The 20,267-nt window shown below is 36.5% G+C and overlaps 1 protein-coding gene across 2 annotated transcripts in view; it reads right to left on the reverse strand.

Moving 5' to 3' along the window:
- Nucleotides 1–20,267, reverse strand: part of SPATA6 (spermatogenesis associated 6) — a 171,130-nt gene that overhangs the window by 43,499 nt on the left and 107,364 nt on the right. The window contains exons 10-11 of one of the 2 annotated variants that reach the window (XM_010834435.1): nt 10,782–10,966; nt 6,858–6,909 (exon numbers count right to left, since the gene is read on the reverse strand). In XM_010834435.1, coding sequence (XP_010832737.1) covers nt 6,858–6,909; nt 10,782–10,966 — 237 coding nt within the window. Of the gene's footprint in view, nt 1–6,809; nt 6,910–10,781; nt 10,967–20,267 lie in introns of both variants that reach the window. The other variant, XM_010834434.1, reaches the window with a different exon arrangement.

Raw genomic sequence — 20,267 nt, forward strand, 5'->3', positions numbered from 1 at the left:
CCTAGATAGCATATTCAAAAGCAGAGACATTACTTTGCCAACAAAGGTTCGTCTAGTCAAGGCTATGGTTTTTCCTGTGGTCATGTATGGATGTGAGAGTTGGACTGTGAAGAAGGCTGAGCGCCGAAGAATTGATGCTTTTGAACTGTAGTGTTGGAGAAGACTCTTGAGAGTTCCTTGGACTGCAAGGAGATCCAACCGGTCCATTCTGAAGGAGATCAGCCCTGGGATTTCTTTGGAAGGAATGATGCTAAAGCTGAAACTCCAGTACTTTGGCCACCTCATGCGAAGAGCTGACTCATTGGAAAAGACTCTGATGCTGGAAGGGATTGGGGGCAAGAGGAGAAGGGGACGACAGGATGAGATGGCTGGATGGCATCACTGACTTGATGGACGTGAGTCTGCATGAACTCCGGGAGTTGGTGATGGACAGGGAGGCCTGGCGTGCTGCGATTCATGGGGTCGCAAAGAGTCAGACACGACTGAGCAACTGATCTGATCTGATCTGATATTTAAACTTACACAAAACTACCTTCAAACTGTCCTCAAGAGTGGCTGTAAGTTTAAGCATTCCCACCAGCATTAAATGATAATTCCTGTTGGTCCATATCCTTGACAGTATTTTGGGGGTTTCTTTTTAGGGAGGCACTGGGGGGTAGTTTCATTTAACAAATTCTAACAGGTGTGTAATAGTATCTCAGATTGTGTTAATTTGCATTTCTATGACTACTGAGCATCTTTTCATATGCTAACTGGATAAAATGTCTGTTCAGATCATATGCCCAGTTTTAATTTTATTTATTTTTTTATTGTTGAGCCTGAAGAGTTGTTTTATATATTTCAGTTTTGGATACAAGTCCTTAATTATATATGTGATTTACAAATATTTTTATTCAGACAAGGGTTAATCTTTCTATTATTTTAACAGTGTCTTCATAGAGCAAAAAATTTTAATTTTAATAACATTTATCAATAACTTGCCTTTTCCTTTATAGGGCTTCCCTGGTGGCTCATATGATCCCTGGATCAGGAAGATCATCTGCAGAAGGAAATGGCAACCCACTCTAATATTCTTGCCTGGAGAATCCCAAGGGCACAGAAGCCTGGCAGGCTGCAGTCTACAGGGTCACAAGAGTCAGACATGACTGAGTGACTAACACTTTCACTTTCCTTTTCCTTTATAGATCATGTGTTTGATGTCGTATCTAAAGTCGTTTTAAAATATAAATTAAATGGATTTTCTACTATGTTTATGCTGTGCTTAGTTGCTCAGTCATGTCCAGCTCTTTTGCAACCCCATGGACTGCAGCCTGCCAGGCTCCTCTTCCATGGGGATTCTCCAGGCAAGAATACTAAGGTGGGTTGTCATGCCCTCTTCTAGGGGATCTTCCCAACCCAGACAGCGAACACAGGTCTCCTGCATTGCAGGCAGATTCCTTACTGTCTGAGGCACCAGGTAAGTCCCAGTATACTGGAGTGGGTAGCCAATCCTGTCTCCAGGGGATCTTCCTGACCCAGGATTCACACCTGGGTCTCCTGCATTGCAGGCATATTCTTTACCAGCTAAGCTACCAGAGAAGCCCCTACTATGTTTTAGGTCTATGATATATTTTTGATATATTTGTAATTATGTGTTAGCAGTTTGTTTTTGGTTGTCCACAACCATGTGTTAAAAAGAGAATAAATGCAAAGACTCCATTTAATTGGGTTTATACTTTTGTTAAAGATCAGTACTTGTGTGGGTCTATTTCCAGAGGATTTCTTCTATTCCTTGATATCTGTGTCTATAAGTTAATCAATACCACAGTCTTCATTGGTGGCACGGTGATAAAGAATCCACTTGCCAGTGCAGGAGCCACAAAGGACTCGGGTTCAGTCCTTTGGTTGGGAAGATCTCCTGGAGTAGGAAATGGCAACCGGCTCTAGAAGTCTTGCCTGGAAAATTCCAGGGACATAAGATTCTTGCAGGCTACAGTCCAGGGGTCACAGAGTTGGACACAACTAAGTGCCTGAGCAAACACACACACACACATACACACACACAGTCTTCACTGCTGTGCTTTGTAGTTAAATCTTAAAATTAGGGGGTGGATCCTCCAATTTTGTTCTTTCAGAACTTCTTTGGTATCTCAAGTACTCTTCCATTCACATTTTAGAATCAGCTTATCAATATCCACTTGAAAGCTCGATGGGGTTTTATGATTTCATTGAAAAATAGAGTTCAAACTGGGAAAAACTGACATCTTAACATTAAGTCTTCCAACCAATGAATATGGTGTAACTCTCTGTTTTAGTTCTATCTTCTTTGATTTCTTTCAACAGTGTTTTGTAGTTCTCAGAATGCACATCCTGCATTCTGTATAATCCTGCTAGAATTATATGTAAGCACTTCAGTTTCTGGTGCTATTGTAAACTATATGAATTTTCTTTTTTAAAATTCTAATTGTTCATGGCTAGTATATAGGAAAAAATTACTTTCTTTTTATCCTGTGACATTGATAAACTTACTTCTTAGGAGTTTTTCTGTAGATCATTTGGAATTTTCTACATAAATAACCATATCCTTTGCAAATAGTTTTGTTTCTTGCCTTCTAACCTTGATGCCTTTTATCAATGTTCTTATCTATCTGTATTATCTAAGACTCCCAGTATGATGTTAAAGAAATGGTGAGAGAGGGCTTGCTTGCCTTGCTTCTGAGCTTAGGGGGAGAAAGCATTTAGTCTTTCACCATTAAGTATAATGTCAGCAGTTAGGTTTTTTAAAGATGCTTCTTAATTACGTTAAGGAAGTATGCTTCTACCTCAACTTTACTGACAGTGTTTAACATGAATAGAGTTAAACTTTGCTGTATACTTTTTCTGTCTATTGAAATGACACAGAACAAAATGTATTTACTCTGTTAATAGGATGAATTTACATTGTGTTTCTGGAATAAGTCCACTTGATTACAATACATTTTCATTTTTATATATTGCTGATTCTAATTTCCTAACATGTTGTTAAGGATTTTTATGTATATATTATATGGGATTTTGGTCTATTTTTCTTTTCTTGTAATGTCATTATCTATTTGACATTAGAAGAAATATTGATATCATGAGATGACCCAGGATGTATTTTTTCTTCTATTTTCAGGAATGTATAAAACCAGCATTATGTTTTCCTTAAAGGTTTGGTTGAATTCACTATAGAAAGCCTCTGGGCTTAGGGTTTTCTTATATGGGAGATTCCTAACTTTAAATTAAATTTCTTTAATGAGATAAAAAATTAAAAGCATCAAAACAAGCATAAGATACATATGATATACAGTCTAAAGACCCTATAGAAGTGTAATTTGAAATTCCAGAGGGACAGTATTGGAACAGAAGCAATGTTTAAAGAAAGAATGAATGAGTTTTCCAAAACTGATGAAAGATATCAACTTAAAAATTTAAGAAGCTCTGCAAACAGTGTAGAATTAATCCAAGAAAACTACACTTAGGCATATCATAGTAAGATTACTAAACACAAAGTTGAAGAGCAAATCTTAAATGCAAGAGCATGGGGAAACCCTACAGTACTTCAAAGGAATGACAGGTGACTATTCAAGTGACACAGAAGAAGCCAGAAGACAGTGAATGGCTTCCTTAAAGTGTCAAAGGAGGAAACTCCCTAGTGGTCCAGTGGTTAGACTCCATGCTTTCACTGCTGAGAGCAGAGGTTCAATCCCCGATTAGGGAACTAAGATCCTTGTGGTATGGCCAAAAAATAGGAAGATAAAATGCCAAAAGGAAACAGCCACCAACCTGGATCTAATACAGAATTTTATATCCAGTAAAACCAGCCTACATAAAAGTAGAACCATGATGTTTTTAAAAAAACAAAATTGGAATTCAAAGCCAGGATAGTAACATTAAAGAAAGTACTACAGGGAGGAGGAAGATGACTCAAAAACTGAAATTGGAACATGGAACCTCAGGAAAGGATGAAGAATAACAGAAAAGGTAAATATGTGATTAAAATGAATAAACATTACTACACAAACAAAATGAATTTGTTGTATGTTTTATATATGTAGAATCAAAATGCAAGATAATAGATATCAAAAAAATGAGACAGGTTAAAAAAAACAGTAAATGTTTTTAGGTCCCAACATTATTGGCGAGGTCAACAAAGAAATAATTTGTTATGTATGCAAGTTGCAATCTCTAGGGCAACCAATAACATAGTTAAAAAAAGTGGATAACAAGTTAATAAAAAGGAAAAGGATTATAAAAAAGTTATTAATTCAAATGAAAGCTGCATCAGTCTACATGAAAATTCTAGATTTTCAATCTGGAAAAAAATCTCATGTGCTATTCACAAGATACACACTTTAAATATAATGATTAAAAAAAGGATGGAAAATATATACCATGTATATATGGCCAAAATAAAGTTGCTATAACTGTACACCTAGCAGTGTAGGTGCTGCTACATAGTACTATGAAACAAGAAATAATACTAGAAATAAAAAAGACACTTTACAATAAAAGATTTGTATCACAGTCTGAAATCTGTATCCAACCAACATGGCTTCAAAATATATAAAACAAAGTTAACAGAACTACAAAGAAAAAGAGATATCCACAGTCATAGAACTTGAAACTTTCTTGAAATTTGCCACCTTCCTCCACTATGCAGAAAAAATAATTCCAACTAGATCATATGTTTAAATGTGAAAGAAAACAAAAAGTCTTTAGAAGAAAACATAGGATGGAGTCCTGAAGTAGACTAACAAGAAATTTTCACATACTGAGGGATGGAGAAGTCATTCTGGCCTGTCCCTCATGTGGCTTGAACTTTACGCTAAGTACAGCCAGCAGTTCTTATGAACTTTATCGAACTCAAGGATACTAGCAGTTCTCAAGACAACATCTGCAGCAGCAATCAGCTGCAATCTTAAGATCACAAAGGTCTCCTCTTATGACTACACAGCCATTTCGACCATAACCAACCCTAACTTATTAACTCATCTATCTATAACTCTGTGGGTTTTGCTAATATAAGCCTCCTCCATTTTGCAGTCTGGCAGAACACAATTCAAGAGCTACTCCGTCACAGTTCAAATCTCTTGGGCTATAGTTCTCAGTCTGGCTCTAATAAAACCTTTCTATTCTTATTTTAGATTGTTTATTGATTATTTCCACTGATAAGACAAACATTCTAAAAATGCTAATACAAAAGATAAATTGGATTCATTGGACTTAAGAACTTCTTTTCTTCAAAAGATATCATTAAAAGAAAGAAAAGGCAAGGTACAGAGTGGGAAAAGAAAATTATGAAACATATATCTGACATATCAAGAATCTATATGGAAATTTTAACAAATTAAAAGAGACAATGCAGTATAAAAATGGGCAAGTAACTTGAACAAATACTCACAAAAGAGAATACCCAAACAGTCAATAAACTAGTCACCAGGAAACAGCAAATTGAAACCATTATGTGATAAAACTACTTCTCACAGTCAAAATGCCAAAATTAAAATGCATGTATGTACACACACATACACATGCACACAACCTATCAAGCAGAAGTGAGCATACGAAACAAACTGAACTCATTCACACTGGTAGTGGGAGTGTAAATCATTAAAATCACTTGGAAAAGCTTAATGTTTATACAGTTTATGACTGAGCAATACAGTGGTGGCAACATACCCAAATAAAATGTATACAATGTTATCTGAGGATACATACTGTTCATAACAGTTCTAAAATAGCTCAAACCAGAAACAACCCAAAGGTCCATCGATAGATGAATGCATTAACCAATGGTAGTATTTTCACACAATGAAATACCATGCAGCAGCAAGAGTGAAGAACTAGGTAACAAGATGTCTGCATTGCAAAAATATCCGAACTAGAAAAACAAAATGAAGTAAGTAAGAAAAAAAAAAGGGAAAAGACACGGTAGGATGTCACTGCTATAAACATAAAAACATGCAATACTTTTACTTCTAATCTTCTAACACTTCTAATCTTGTTATTAGAAGTAAGGATAATGTTAACCTTGGGAGAGGCAGTCACTGGGACTATCTGTAATTATACTTTGAAAACAAGTTTAATTTAAAATTATGCATAATAGAAGCTTTCAACTATATAAAATGATGCCAATGTCACATAATCCAGTTACATTCCCAGGACCAAGCTTGGTGTCCAACATGACTCCTGATAAACAATTGTTTTTAAATAAATGACTGAAACAAGATATCAAACATAAAAAGAATAATATACTGTAATTATTTCCCACCTGTCATTTATTTATATGTTCATTTGCCTTATGTCAGATTTTCATACTGATGTTATTTAGTACTAAACTGATAAACCTGACCTCTTCTTGTCCTCTTTTAAGTATTTAATTAGCATAAAAATCAGCTGGGAAACTTCTCCAAAACACATGTCTCATCCCTCCTCTCATTCTACCATTCAATCAAATCTATTTGCAGGAAATGGAATTTATTCTGGGTCATAAAATAAGAGTTCCCGTATTTTGAAGGCTGTGAAAAATTATCGTGAAATCACTACTTACTGACTCTTTATGAGATAGGTATCACTAATATTTTTTTATAGTTAATATGATCTGTGTCAAACATTTTGCATAATGACTCAGGTCAGGCAGGAAGTTAGATATGTTCCCTTTAGCTAAACCACTGACTTCCATTAAATGGAGGTTGTATCTTTTCTTTTCCTTCCCAGGGATTAAATATTGTGAGCGTTAAACATCTTGGGTGGTTTTCATGCCTAATTTAAAAAAAAGCCTTCAAGAGAAAAATTTAGAAACTAACATATAAATGTCTTTGATGAGCCTGATGTGATTTCAAGACATTCTTTACCCGGTCATGGATCTCATCACAGTTGGAAGGTGAACACCAATCAGAATGGAACCTGTAGGCATAAAAAACAAAGATGATTGCATTCCAGAGGGAGAGAAAAATAAATCACCAAATGCCAGACACATAGTTATTTTTTCTTATCCCTTGGTGATAACATATAAAGATTAGAATAACACATTTTCTTTCTTTGAGGATGAGAGACAGATATAAAATCAAATACTCAACCTCAACTATAGTATTAGGTCCTCACAATATGTTCAATTCATAGTCTAACAAAGTTGGACATGCTTTGGGGACAGCAAATCTATATACCTAACCATTTTAACAATGTCCATATATAATTCTTTAGAGCTTTATCTCTAAACAAAGATATAAATTTTTATATTAGAGCAATAATTCCACATATAGTACCTTTAAAATTATTTTCCATTCTTGGAATTAAACATGCCAAAGAAGAACTAAAGCAGCCCATCATTTCTCTTTCTCATGCATTTCCCAAACACAGAGCTGGCACTAGTATAATTAAGATATCTTGCTTTATCTAAGTGATAACGAAAATTTCTACATCCATCTGATTATAATGTATCTACATGACATATTCTTGATAATTCCTTTATAAAGGAAGTAAGTGAAAATCACTCAGTCGGGTCCGACTCTTTGTGACACCATGGACTATACAGACCATGGAATTCTCCAGGCCAGAATACTGGAGTGGGTAGCTGTTCCCTTCTCCAGGGGATCTTCCCAACCCAGGGATCAAACCCAGGTCTCCCGCATTGCAGGCAGATTCTTTACCAGCTGAACCACAAGGGAAGCCCAAGAATACTGGAGTGGGTAGCCTATCCCTTCTCCAGTAGATCTTCCCGACCCAGGAATCTAACCAGGGTCTCCCGCATTGCAAACGGATTCATTATAAAGGAATGAGTTATTAAAATGCTAATAGTTTGCTTAAAACCTTCTAGCTTCTAGTTTGTCCTTACAAAGTTATAATTTTATGTGTTTACACAAAGTATAAACTATTAGGCAGGATAAATGATTTACATAATCTGTTTTAAAGAATGCAATCAATAATGGATGATCAACTATATCTAAATCTTAATCTCCTGCATTTGTAATAGGAAGTGTTGCCTGCACTGATGGAAATATATTGGCAGGCCTTATTACTGGCTACGTATGTAACACATCTTGAAAATCAGAGACTCAAATGTGCAGCTCCAGGAGGATCTCTTTGATGATACTGTGAGAGGATCCACTAGTCTGTGCTGTGGTATAAGGAATGACTGCCTAACAGTCTTACTGCATTTAGAAAGCAAAACCTTTAGCATGAGAATATCAGCTCCTTTTAAATTAGATTTGCTATTATTTCTTAGTCTGATTTTATTAATAACTCTATAAGCTAATATAATTATTATGCCATAATATTAATATTTATACTTTGAAGAGAAAACTGGTTTTGAAACATAACACTTATAATCAGAAGTGAAACCCGTTTATGGTGTACTAACTCTACTGGAGTTATTCTTTTAAAAGGATTAAAGCAAAAAGGACCTTCATGATAAATAAATAAAGTCATTTGCTTAGAGTCGCTGATAAAGCTTTCAAAATGTGTTTATTCCTATACATGATAAGGAGTCAGCATTTTACAGCAATCTTAGAGGAAAACTTATTTAATTTTAATGAATATGTACCTAGAAAAAATAGAGCTCTATGTTCTGTCATACTCCCAATTTTGCCAAGGACATACAATCTATGTTTACATCAGTTTAAATTGTTTATTGATTCCAATGGATTGTATAAACACTCTAGTATATTTCTCAGTGACCTAAAAGCCAGATCATAGAAAGTCTTATATTTAAACATGTGGTACTAAGCATGCTAAAAAGAACAAAATGTTTTTTCTTTTGGTAATATGTCTTAAAGACATATTGTCTGATATATTTTACTTTCCTTTACAGACTAGATCTAGATTTTTTTAGAAAATACACTCGAAGTAGAGGTGTTCTTAGTGAAAATAAAAAAGTTTATTTATATTATAAAGTACTAAAATAAAATTTTATCAACTTATTTAGATGTGTTCAAACTAAACAACTATTATATTCTTTAATTTTAAAAGTACCTCAAATTTCTTCCAGTCATAGGTAAAATATGTAATGTTTAACATTTGAATCACTGGTATCCTTCTAGCAAAGAACTTATTTATCTATATCTACTATCCAACGCCAAAATAAATGCTGTCACCTACTCTAAACCATCCCCTGCACTGAAATATGAAAAAGGGACAGCTGACATTAGCTAGCCTCGATAAAGAAGTTTTGAAAACAGCTCAATGAAGAATTTATCAACCTGACTTCAAAATACTGAGACAAAATTATATACAAGGAAAAAAAACAACACAAGATTAAATTTGATATTTTAATATAGCAGTAGACAATTGCAGACTTCTTCAAAATATGCAAAAAGATAGAAAAATAAATCAAGGTTTATAATAAGATATTCAAGGACTTATAGGTTTAAAAAATGCTTGAAAACCTACAGATATAGCAAAGAACCTAATCAAGAAAACCACAAGTGCTTAATTCTAAAAGCAGGGAAAAGTAAGAGTAGCACCAACTGAATGTTTGAGCATCAGAGCAGTCGTGGAAGCAAAGAAAGTCCCCTGGTAACAGAGACACAAGTTATCAGACTTCAGTAGAAAAACCTCTCTTTAAGAGCTTCTCTTGAACTTTTAAAACCTACAGATACACAGACATATCTCTCTATATAGATGTACCTACCTACCTATCTGAACTTATATCTATATAGATCTTATACCTATATATAGAACTTACACCTATACAGATCTACCTACCTACCTACCTACCTATCTGAACTTGATTTCCAGAGGCATGATTGACTTGAAGTAACGTTAGTCAAAACTCCCTAATTTAGGATGAGTGTCTCTAGCATTCCTTCATATACCTATTTCAAATGGTTACAGGACTAATGATGAAACAAATTTATGTGTTCATAACAGGGGTGCTTTAGTACAGTTCCCAAACTGGCACACTCTTGTTTGAATCATTGGTTTTGAGATGAACTTTTGATAGATTCTCTACAGCTAATTTAAACTTTCTTATTTATGCCTGATGCCCCTAGCACACTGTAGAGATTTAGTGTGCCTCTTTAGCTTTTTGATACCATGTGTGATGATAGATTATATTTCTATGTGTTGACGGTATATCTCTTAGGTTTTCAAATTTCTACAAAATTTCTTAAATACCGAGGGTTGGGTTTGTTTGCCTTTTTTTTAATTTATGACAATTCTTGTTTTCTATGTTACTAAATGTGAGGGAGGCAAGGAATTTTCAATTTGGATTCAACAACAACAAAAACAGATGAAGAGGAATTATTTCTTTCACATTCAAATTATAACAAGTGTCTTAACTTTGTTTGCCAAAACGTTTTTAGAGGGAGAACTAGATCATTAACATGATTAAGATTCTCTTGGCAGTTGGGGATAGGTAATTTGATGAAAGCAGGTGCCATGAACCCATAATATACAGTATCATTATTATCAGTAAAAGAAAAAATATAACCTATGCTATTTTTATACATAAGTCATGACTATAATGTTAAATTCCTATGAATCTCTTAAAAACAATTATCATATACTCTATTTTTCACTTTGGGAACTACAATATTTAATTAAGGTTAAAGCGACTCTAATTAATACACTCACTATAGTTAATAAACTCACTTTGAGAGAACTGAGGTGGGGAGGAGTATCTGACACTGTGCAATATGTTCTAAGCAAAAACAATTTAAAGTAACTCTCTTAAAATCAAATTACCCTTTTGCAAATAATCACGTGACATACATAATTACTGCCTGCTCTTTTCTAATGATTATTCAAAAATTAATACAGAAATAGAAACTAAGCATTACCTTTCCCTGAGAGAAGCTCGATTTAACACAGGGCTTGGAGAATGCTTCGGCATGGTAGAGGGTGCTGAATGAACAAGTAAGGTCCTGGCTGAATGCTGGGGCTTGCTGCATGACCTTGAACTCAAGTAGTCTTCACACCTTTCCAAAGACTCATCGAAGTCTCTCCCATGAGGTGTTCTGATGACCTGTTTAAAAATTACATATGTAAAAAAAAAAAATTACATATGTATACACAGGATATATATATATATATATATATAGTGACATTATACACATACACATACAACATTTATAAAAATAAAAAAAATCAAATATAATGTCACAGCTATATTTGAAGATAAATTTCATTAGGGGGTTCCCTGGTGGCCTCATGGTTAGGATTCCATGCTTTTACTACCATGGCCTGGGTTCATTCCCTAGTTGGGGAACTGAGATCTCACAAACTACATGGCAAAATAGGTTTAAAAAAAAAGATAATGTATGTAAAAACACATGAAAATTCTCGACACAGAACAAGTCCTCAGTAAGTGGATTCAAACGTTAAAAGCTATTTTGGGCTTCCCCAGTGGCTCAGCAATAAAGAATCAGCCTGCTAATGCAGGAGACGTGGGTTCGATCCTTGCGTTGGGATGATACCCTGGAGAAGGAAATGGCAACCCACTCTAGTATTCTTGCCTGGAAAATCCCCTGGATAGAGGAGCCTGGCAGGCTACAGTCCAGGGGGCTGCAGAGTCAGATAAAACTGAGCTACTGAGCATAGCAATCGTTACTACCACTATATGACTAAACATTGAATAATCTGACTATTCAATCCACATGTCCAAAATCACTGCAGATGGTGACTGCAGCCATGAAATTAAAAGACACTTGATCCTTGGAAGAAAAGCTATGATCAACCTAGACAGCATATTAAAAAGCAGAGACATTATTTGCCAACAAAGGCCCGTCTAGTCAAAGCTATGGTTTTTCTAGTAGTCATGTGAGGATGAGAGTTGGACTATAAAGAAAGCTGAGCTCCAAAGAATTGATGCTTTTGAACTGCGGTGTTGGAGAAGACTCTTGAGAGTCCTTTGGACTGCAAGGAGATCAAGCCAGTCAGTCAATCCTAAAGGAAATCAGTCCTGAATATTCATTGGAAGGACTGATGCTGAAGCTGAAGCTCCAATACTTTAGCCACCTGATGCTGGGAAAGATTGAAGGCAGAAGCGGACGATAGAGGATGAGATAGTTGGATGCCATCACCGACTCGATGAACATGAATTTGAGCAAGCTCCGGGAGTTGGTGATGGACAGGGAAGCCTGGCATGCTGCAGTCCATGGGGTCACAAAGAGTCAGACACAACTGAGTGACTGAACTGAAAATCTATAGAACTTTATCAATTCCAAGGCCTTTTGAGTAGGAATGGGGTAAAGGTAGGGATGGATATATAAAGCAAAGGACAAATACACATGAACTGATAATAGTCTAGCTATGAGGCCAAACAGAACAGAATGCTAGTCCTCATACTCATCCATTGCTTCATAATAAATCAAGGTAGATAAATGAATAAATTCCTACCCTTGTAGAACTTACATTCTAGTAAAATTTACATTCTAGTAAGGAGAAACAGATTTAAAAACACACAACCCCCTGTAAAATAAATAGGTAAAATACACAGTATACTGAAGGATGGTAAATACCATGGGAGGAAAATAAAGGAAATAAGAAGTGCTGCCGGGTGGGGTGGGAGGGATATGTAGGGAAGCAGCTGTAATTTTACATAGGGTGGTCAATGGGGACCTCACAGAGAGAACCGCCCTAGCAAAATTCTATGGAGTATAGGCCTGAAGACCCTATTAAATATCACAAGACGTAAATCATGGGGACATTCCAGAAAGAGAGAAACAAACAAACAACAAAAACCACACACAAAGATCCTGTGGGTGGGGTAGGGTATATGCCTGATAATTAGAAATACCAAGAAAGCCAAGAGGACTAGACTGAATAGTAGGAAATAAAGTAAAAAAGGCAAATTTTAAGGATTTAGACTTCTATTTTGAAAAGACAAGTTCTTTTATTTATTTTTTTTGGGGAAATAATATCTTCTTGGCTACTGTGTCAAGAACAGTCTATAGTGTCCATGGGCAGAGTCAAGGAAGTCAATTAAGAAATTATTAACAACAAAGCATGGAAAAGAATGCTGGCTTGCCTCTGAGTGACGGCAGTGGAGGCAAAAATTGATCAGATTCAGATGCCACTGGAAGATACAGTCCACAGGAACTGCTGATAGACTGTCAATGAGAACATCAAAGTTTTTTAGTGAAAGCAGCTGGAAGAATTGAGTTTGTGTAAATTAGTTATACCCTTCCAATGGGACAGATGGAAGAATAAGATATTAGGAGTCTGGTTTTTGATATGTTGAGCTTCACGTATCTATCAATCATCCAAACTATCAGAGTAGAGGTTCAGGGGAAGACTCAAGGTTATACATATAAACTGGTCATTTTTAGAGTCTAAATGGTATTTAAAAATATGGCACTAAGTGATATAACCAAGGAAGTGAGCATAAATAGGAAACCTCTGAAAACTGAGCCCTGGGAATACTCCACTGTTTAGAATCTGGGAAGATGAGAAGCAGACTAAGGAATGGCCAGGAAAAAAGGGGAAGAAAATGGAGAATGTATTATGCTGGAAGTCAATTAAATAATGTATTTCAAGGAAGGGGAGTAACTAGTTCAGTCTAATGTTGCTGATAAGACAAGGTAGAAAAGACTTGGAATAGTATCAATAATTTTAATAAGAGTAGCTTTGATGGAGTGATGGGAGTGTTAATCTGGAGTTAAATAAATTCAATTCCTCTTTCTTGTTCCTTAACACATATTTAACTTCCCATCACCATATTACTGGAGAAGGGAATGGCTACACACTCCAGTATTCTTGCCTGGAGAATTCCCTGGACAGAGGAGCCTGGTGGGCTACAGTCCATGGGGTCGCAAAGAGTCAGACAGGACTGAAGCAACTTGGCATGCAAGCACCAAGTGCTGAGACTACAATAGTGAACACGACAAAGTCCCTGCCTTTATGAAATTTTGTCCTAGCAGTTATTATCAACTAAATATTTGACCTTTAAGAAGGTCACTATGACCTTTCATCTTTCTCAGACTCATTTCTCCAGGTTTAATAATGGCTACCTTATATCTAAAAATCTTCCATAATTTATTTTAAGTTTCCTGCAGAATAGGCAATGGCACCCCACTCCAGTACTCTTGCCTGGAAAATCCCACGGACGGAGGAGCCTGGAAGGCTGCAGTCCATGGGGTCGCGAAGAGTCAGACACGACTAAGCGACTTCACTTTCACTTTTCACCTTCATGCATTGGAGAAGGAAATGGCAACCCACTCCAGGGTTCTTGCCTGGAGAATCCCAGGGATAGGGGAGCCTGGTGCGCTGCTGTCTATGGGGTTGCACAGAGTCGGACACGACTGAAGTGACTTAGCAGCTTAGCAGCAGAATATCTAGATGTGTGAATTAGTTATAAAACAAATGTAAGCAATTTATTATTAAAACACCACTCCTCCTTCAATACTACCACAATTTTCACTGCTTTCCAGAATTACAGCAACATATGGCGAGCCAGCAGTCAACAGAGAGAATCAAACTTTGATTCCAGAACCAAATAGCATGTAATTCAAATGACTCAGTTATGGTCCCAAATAACTGACCAAGAATATGTGATCCAGACTGAATGAGAGGAAAAAACTGAAAAATGCTCTGAAGACTGATGGGAAAGGGAAAAAAAAGTGCTATAATGCTGTTTCTCGAATTATATCCAAATCTGAGCCACTTGGCTTATACAGATTATTTATCTCCATTAATTTCAATGCCAGTTGAGTCATGTTGGTTGCAGACCATTTCACTTTTTGTTTACTAAAATTTCTCCACAAACTAGTCAGCAACGCTCTACATAAAGCCTCTTCTAGGTGACTACAACTGTTTCTCTTTATCAGACTAGTCACTAAGAATCTCTTGGACAACACATTAGCTAACACAGAGATCTAGAGAGGTACAGGGATTTGAACTCACAAACCAGATAAGAGAGGGTATTAACACAAAGAAAACTGACAGATATGCTAGGGGGCAAATCTATATGACAATACCTGCAGAAGGACATTTATAAACTTCTAATGGTCTAAATGGTGGAGGGCTCCTGGAGGAGGTAGGTTGGAATCAAGGCGCTAAGCAGAGAAAAGGGGGAGATAGGGCATTCCAAGTGGAAGAAAAGGCACAAGGAATAAACAATGAAGATACAATCACATGGCTAGTTGTGTAGGAAAGTAATTGGAGAGAATATCACAGAGGCAGAGAGGGGCACACTGCAGAGAACCTTGAATACTGTGTATAACTCAACACTATCCAATATTTATTAAGCATCTTCTATGTATCAAGTACTGAACAAGGTAGGAGACAGTAATCACAGATAAATATAATAGGAGACTTCAAAGATATTACCGTCCAGAATGAGAGACATGAAAAAACAAATAATGATAACACAATGAGGAAGGAGATTAGAACTAAATAGATATACAATGAGTAACAGTGCAGTGGGGATACAGCTGGATATATTCCTTCCATGGAATTAGAATAAATATTTTGGAAAATTATATTTCAAAATGAGGGAATGGAAGGTATAATAAGGGGATGAGATAAGAATCCACTTCAAATTTTCAACCTAGACTTAGCTTAAGAAGCATTTTCATAGCTCTTGTGAGTTTTCCATAGGTTGCTCATTCACCTCCAGAAATCAAAGGGAATGTCCTTACTTTGGCTCATAATGGAAGAGGCATATTTCTCGGATGATTCCTCAAGAACCCTAGCTTAGAGTGTTCAAAGAATTGGGTTCAAATCCCTGCTTGTTATGTGACCCTGAGCAAGTCATTTACTCTAAGTTTTCATTTCCTTATCTATAAACTGGGGAAACAACCTTATGGGTTTGCTACAGAAAATAAATAAGACAAAATTAGTACAAACACAAAGCAGAGAGCTTGATTCATGAAAGACAACAGTATTTATTTCCTCTGTTTACATAAACCTTCATATTCCAGCATAAAGAGTTTCTTCCTTTTTACATTTATGGAAATAGTTCTTTAAATCCTTTTTATAAGATCGCGGAAATGCAACAATTCCAATATTGCAGATGTTGAAACGCATCAAGATAAAATCTAATAGTTTTAAACCAATCTGAAATTGTTATAGGTTAAAAAAGAAAATTTCATTTCACCAAGTTCATTGTAACTACATAAATGTAATTATGTAGATAACATACTTTTCAAATAGGTGATATATAATGGTTGAGTTATGCCATACTGCAGAAATAAGGTTCCTGAAAAGCTGCTTATACAATAAGTTAAGTTAAATCATATTTGTGCCCATAAAATTTATAATTTACAGGAACTTCAAAGTTAAATTAATGGAAGAAAGAACCACTAAGTATAAACAGGAACCAGGAAACTCACTTATCCAAAAAATATTTGTTGAAGACTGGTACTACATGCCATACTTGACAATTTCTCTTTCATCATGGGAAATATATTAAAAAAAATAATTCTAATGGAATTTGCTGGGAAGTAGTTGAGGAGGATGATGACAGGAAAGAAGTGTGGTAGAAGCACTACTTTCAGGATAGTAAGGATAAGGCAGGTGGCTGCTGCAAGTGCCAAGTTGCTTCAGTTGGGTTCGACTCTTTGCAACCCTATGGACCATAACCCGCCAGGCTCGTCTGTCCATGAGATTCTCCAGGCAAGAATACTGGAGTGCGTTGCCGTGTAGTCCTCCAGGGGATCTTCCCAACCCAGGGACTGAACCCACATTTCTTACATGTCTCCTGTATTGGCAGGCAGGTTCTTTACTACTAGTGCCATAGTTCTGAGTAAAAAGGAAGAGAAGCAGATTTTTGCAACTGAGATGAATTTCTCAATTTTGCTGAAAACATTCCTTTTGAATCCTACTCAAGTGAATGATCAATTCCTACCTCACCCAATTTAAAAATCCATATGCTCACCTATCCTGTTTAGTTTAAGGAAAATGTACTTTCTTTATACTAGAGAAAATTTTAAAAGAAATTCCAAAATAATGCAATGAAATTGATATGTAATTCTTAGGTGTGCCAATATTTAGGGGGTAGGGGGAAATTCCTTCCTTCTTAGATTACTCCTTGCACTTACATAAATAATTTGTTTAACCCTCACAACAACCTTTGTGGTATTTTTACTATCTACACTTTATAAGAGAGGAAACTGAAGTAAAGCTAGCTACTGTTTGGTGGTAGTAGTCCCAGGTCAGTGAACTATGAGAGATCCACAGCAGAAAAAAAAAAAAAAAACCAGAACACTCCCACAGCCCAAGCCTCAAAGAATGCCTATAAGGAAAGTTCCACAGAAGATACACTAACAGTCGGACTTACTAACAGCCCAATAAAGAGTGAAGGAACAAACTGGTAAACTGCTTCCAAGAAAGAAAATATCCCCCAATTAATTTTATGATGTGATCATAAGATTGCTACCAAACCACTGAAGAAAAGTAGGAGAAATCTAATTATAGATCTCTCTTACTAGTGACCATGGGCTTCCCAGGTGGCACTAGTGGTAAATAACAGATGAGGGTTTGATTCCTCAGTAGGGAAGATCCCCTGGGGAAGGGCATGGCAGGCTATAGTCAATAAGTCGCAAAGAGTAGGACACGACTGAAGCGACTTGGCACACATGCATGCACACATGCATGACAATATGTGGAAAACTATCTTAAACAAAATATTAACAAATTAAAGTTAGTGATGATCAAAAAAGAATACAACATGATTAAGCTGGGTACTTTCAAAGAATACAAGAATGGATTATCAATAGAAAATCTATTAATTCACCATAGGAAAAACATTATCAACTCACTAGAAGCTGAAAAAAGTATTCAGTAACATCCAACATCCACTCATAATTCAAAAATGTAAATTCTTTGAAAACAAGGAATTTCAAAGGGAACTTCCTTAACTTGCTAAAGGATATCCAACAAAAATCTACTGCAAACAACATTCACAGGTGTGAAATCTTCGACATGATCCTATCTAAGACAGGATCAAGACAAGAAGGCACATAGTATTAGTTTTGTGCTGCAACCTATCAGGTTGCACTGCAAGAGCAAATTAAGTCTGAAAATTAGTGGCTTAACATAATAAAGGTTCATTTTTCCCTGTACTTTATGGTAATACAGGTTAGCAAGAGAATCACACTTCACAAAATTGCCCAAGGACCTGTGCTGATGAGACAGGCTGAACAATTTGCAGCTGTACCATCGAGAACAGGTGACCTCACTGTCACTATAACAACAGAGAGTTCTTATCAATTCTTCTATGCCACTCCCTGGAAGGGATCCACATAATTTCCATTTATAGTCTACTGGCTGGAACTAGGCCCTATACACCTGCAAGAGGGCTTGAAAATATAGGAGAGGAAATGAATAGCCAGTAGGCAATAAATATCTCTGCCACATGCACAATCACCACTTTTATTTCAGTACATTGAAAATTCTCGTAAGTCAAGACAAGGTAATCTGTAAGGCAGAATTAAAATTCATTGTTTGTAGATGATATGGCTTCCTCTACTAAACAATTCAAGAATATCTAAGACAAGAATGTTATACAAAAATCGATTTCAAAACCATAGATTAGCAAAACACATACAAAAGTATTTTTACATAAAAAATTGTTTACAATGGGAACCAAAACTATAAGGTTTCTGAGACTAAATCTAACAATGTGTAACACATTAATGGAAAAGTGTATATAACTTTAGTAAGACATGTGAGACCTGAGATGACCTGCATTCACGAGGCTAACAGAACTAAAATCTTAGGCTCACCTACCTCAATAGGACTTTACCATGAGTTTTAATGCTATAAACCAGTAAATAGCTTCATTATTTGCTTTAGTATCTTCCCATAAATCATTTGCCTGAACAACAGTCTGCTCAATCATCATTCAGCTCCCTTCTCATAATGATAGATTCTTAATCTGAGCAAACAGTCCCCTTCTCAGCCCAAGAGATAACTCAGGAAGACAAATTTCTTCCCTATTAAATACTTGCTTACTTATCAAGACTTGCTTTAAGACTCTAATCTTCATGTCCAACGTTGTTGTTGTTTAGTCACTAAGTTGCATCCAACTCTTTGCAACCCCATGAACTGTAGCCTGCTAGGCTCTTCTGTCCATGGGACTTCCCAGGCAAGAATACTGGAGTGACTTGCCATTTCCTTCTGCAGGGGATCTTCTCAAACCAGAGATCGAACCTACATCTCCTGTTTGGCAGGTGGATTCGTTACCACTGCACCACCAGGGAACCCTAATCTTTTATATCGCAAACATTGCCAATGAGATTCCCTGCTTTAAAGTTCAGTTCAGTTCAGTTGCTCAATCATGTCTGACTCTGTGACCCCATGGACTGCAGCATGTCAGGCCTCACTATCCATTACAAACTCCAAGAGTCCACCCAAACTCATGTCCATTGAGTTGTTGATGCCATCCAACCATCTCATCCTCTGTCATCCCCTTCTCCTCCTGTCCTCAATCTTTCCCAGCATCAGGGTCTTTTCAAATGAGTCAGCTCTTCACATCAGGTGGCCAAAGGACTGGAGTTTCAGCTTCAACATCAGTCCTTCCAGTGAACACCAGGACTGATCTCCTTTAGATTGGACTGGTTGGATCTCCTTGCAGTCCAAGGGACTCACAGGAGTCTTCTCCAACACCACAGTTCAAAAGCATCAATTCTTAGGCGCTCAGCTTTCTTTATAGTCCAACTCTCACATCCATACATGACCACTGGAAAAACCATAGCCTTGACGGACCTTTGCTGGCAAAGTAATGTTTCTGCTTTTTAATATGCTGTCTAGGTTGGTCATAACTTTTCTTCCAAGGAGTAAGCCTCTTTTTATTTCATGGCTGCAGTCACCATCTGCAGTGATTTTGGAGCCGCCCAAAAAATAAAATCAGCCACTGTTTCTCCATCTATTTGCCATGAAGTGATGGGACCGGATGCCATGATCTTAATTTCTGAATGTTGAGCTTTAAGCCAACTTTTTCACTCTCCTCTTTCACTTTCATCAAGACGCTCTTTAGTTCTTCACTTTCTGCCATAAAGGTAGTATCATCTCCATATCTGAGGTTATTGATATTTCTCCCAGCAATCTTGATTCCAGTTTGTGCTTCATCCAGCCCAGAATTTCTCATGATATACTCTGCATATAAATTAAATAAGCAGGGTGACAATATACAGCCTTGACGTACTCCTTTCCCAATTTGGAACCAGTCTGTTATTCCATGTCCAGTTCTAACTGTTGCTTCCTGACCTGCATACAGATTTCTCAAGAGGCAGGTCAGGTGGTCTGGTATTCCCATCTCTTTCAGAATTTTCCACAGTATATTGCGAGCCACAGAGTCAAAGGCTTTTGAATAGTCAATAAAG

This window comes from Bison bison, unplaced genomic scaffold (genome assembly GCF_000754665.1).
Source record: "Bison bison bison isolate TAMUID 2011002044 unplaced genomic scaffold, Bison_UMD1.0 scf7180017864033, whole genome shotgun sequence".
NCBI classification, from domain to species: Eukaryota; Metazoa; Chordata; class Mammalia; order Artiodactyla; family Bovidae; genus Bison; species Bison bison.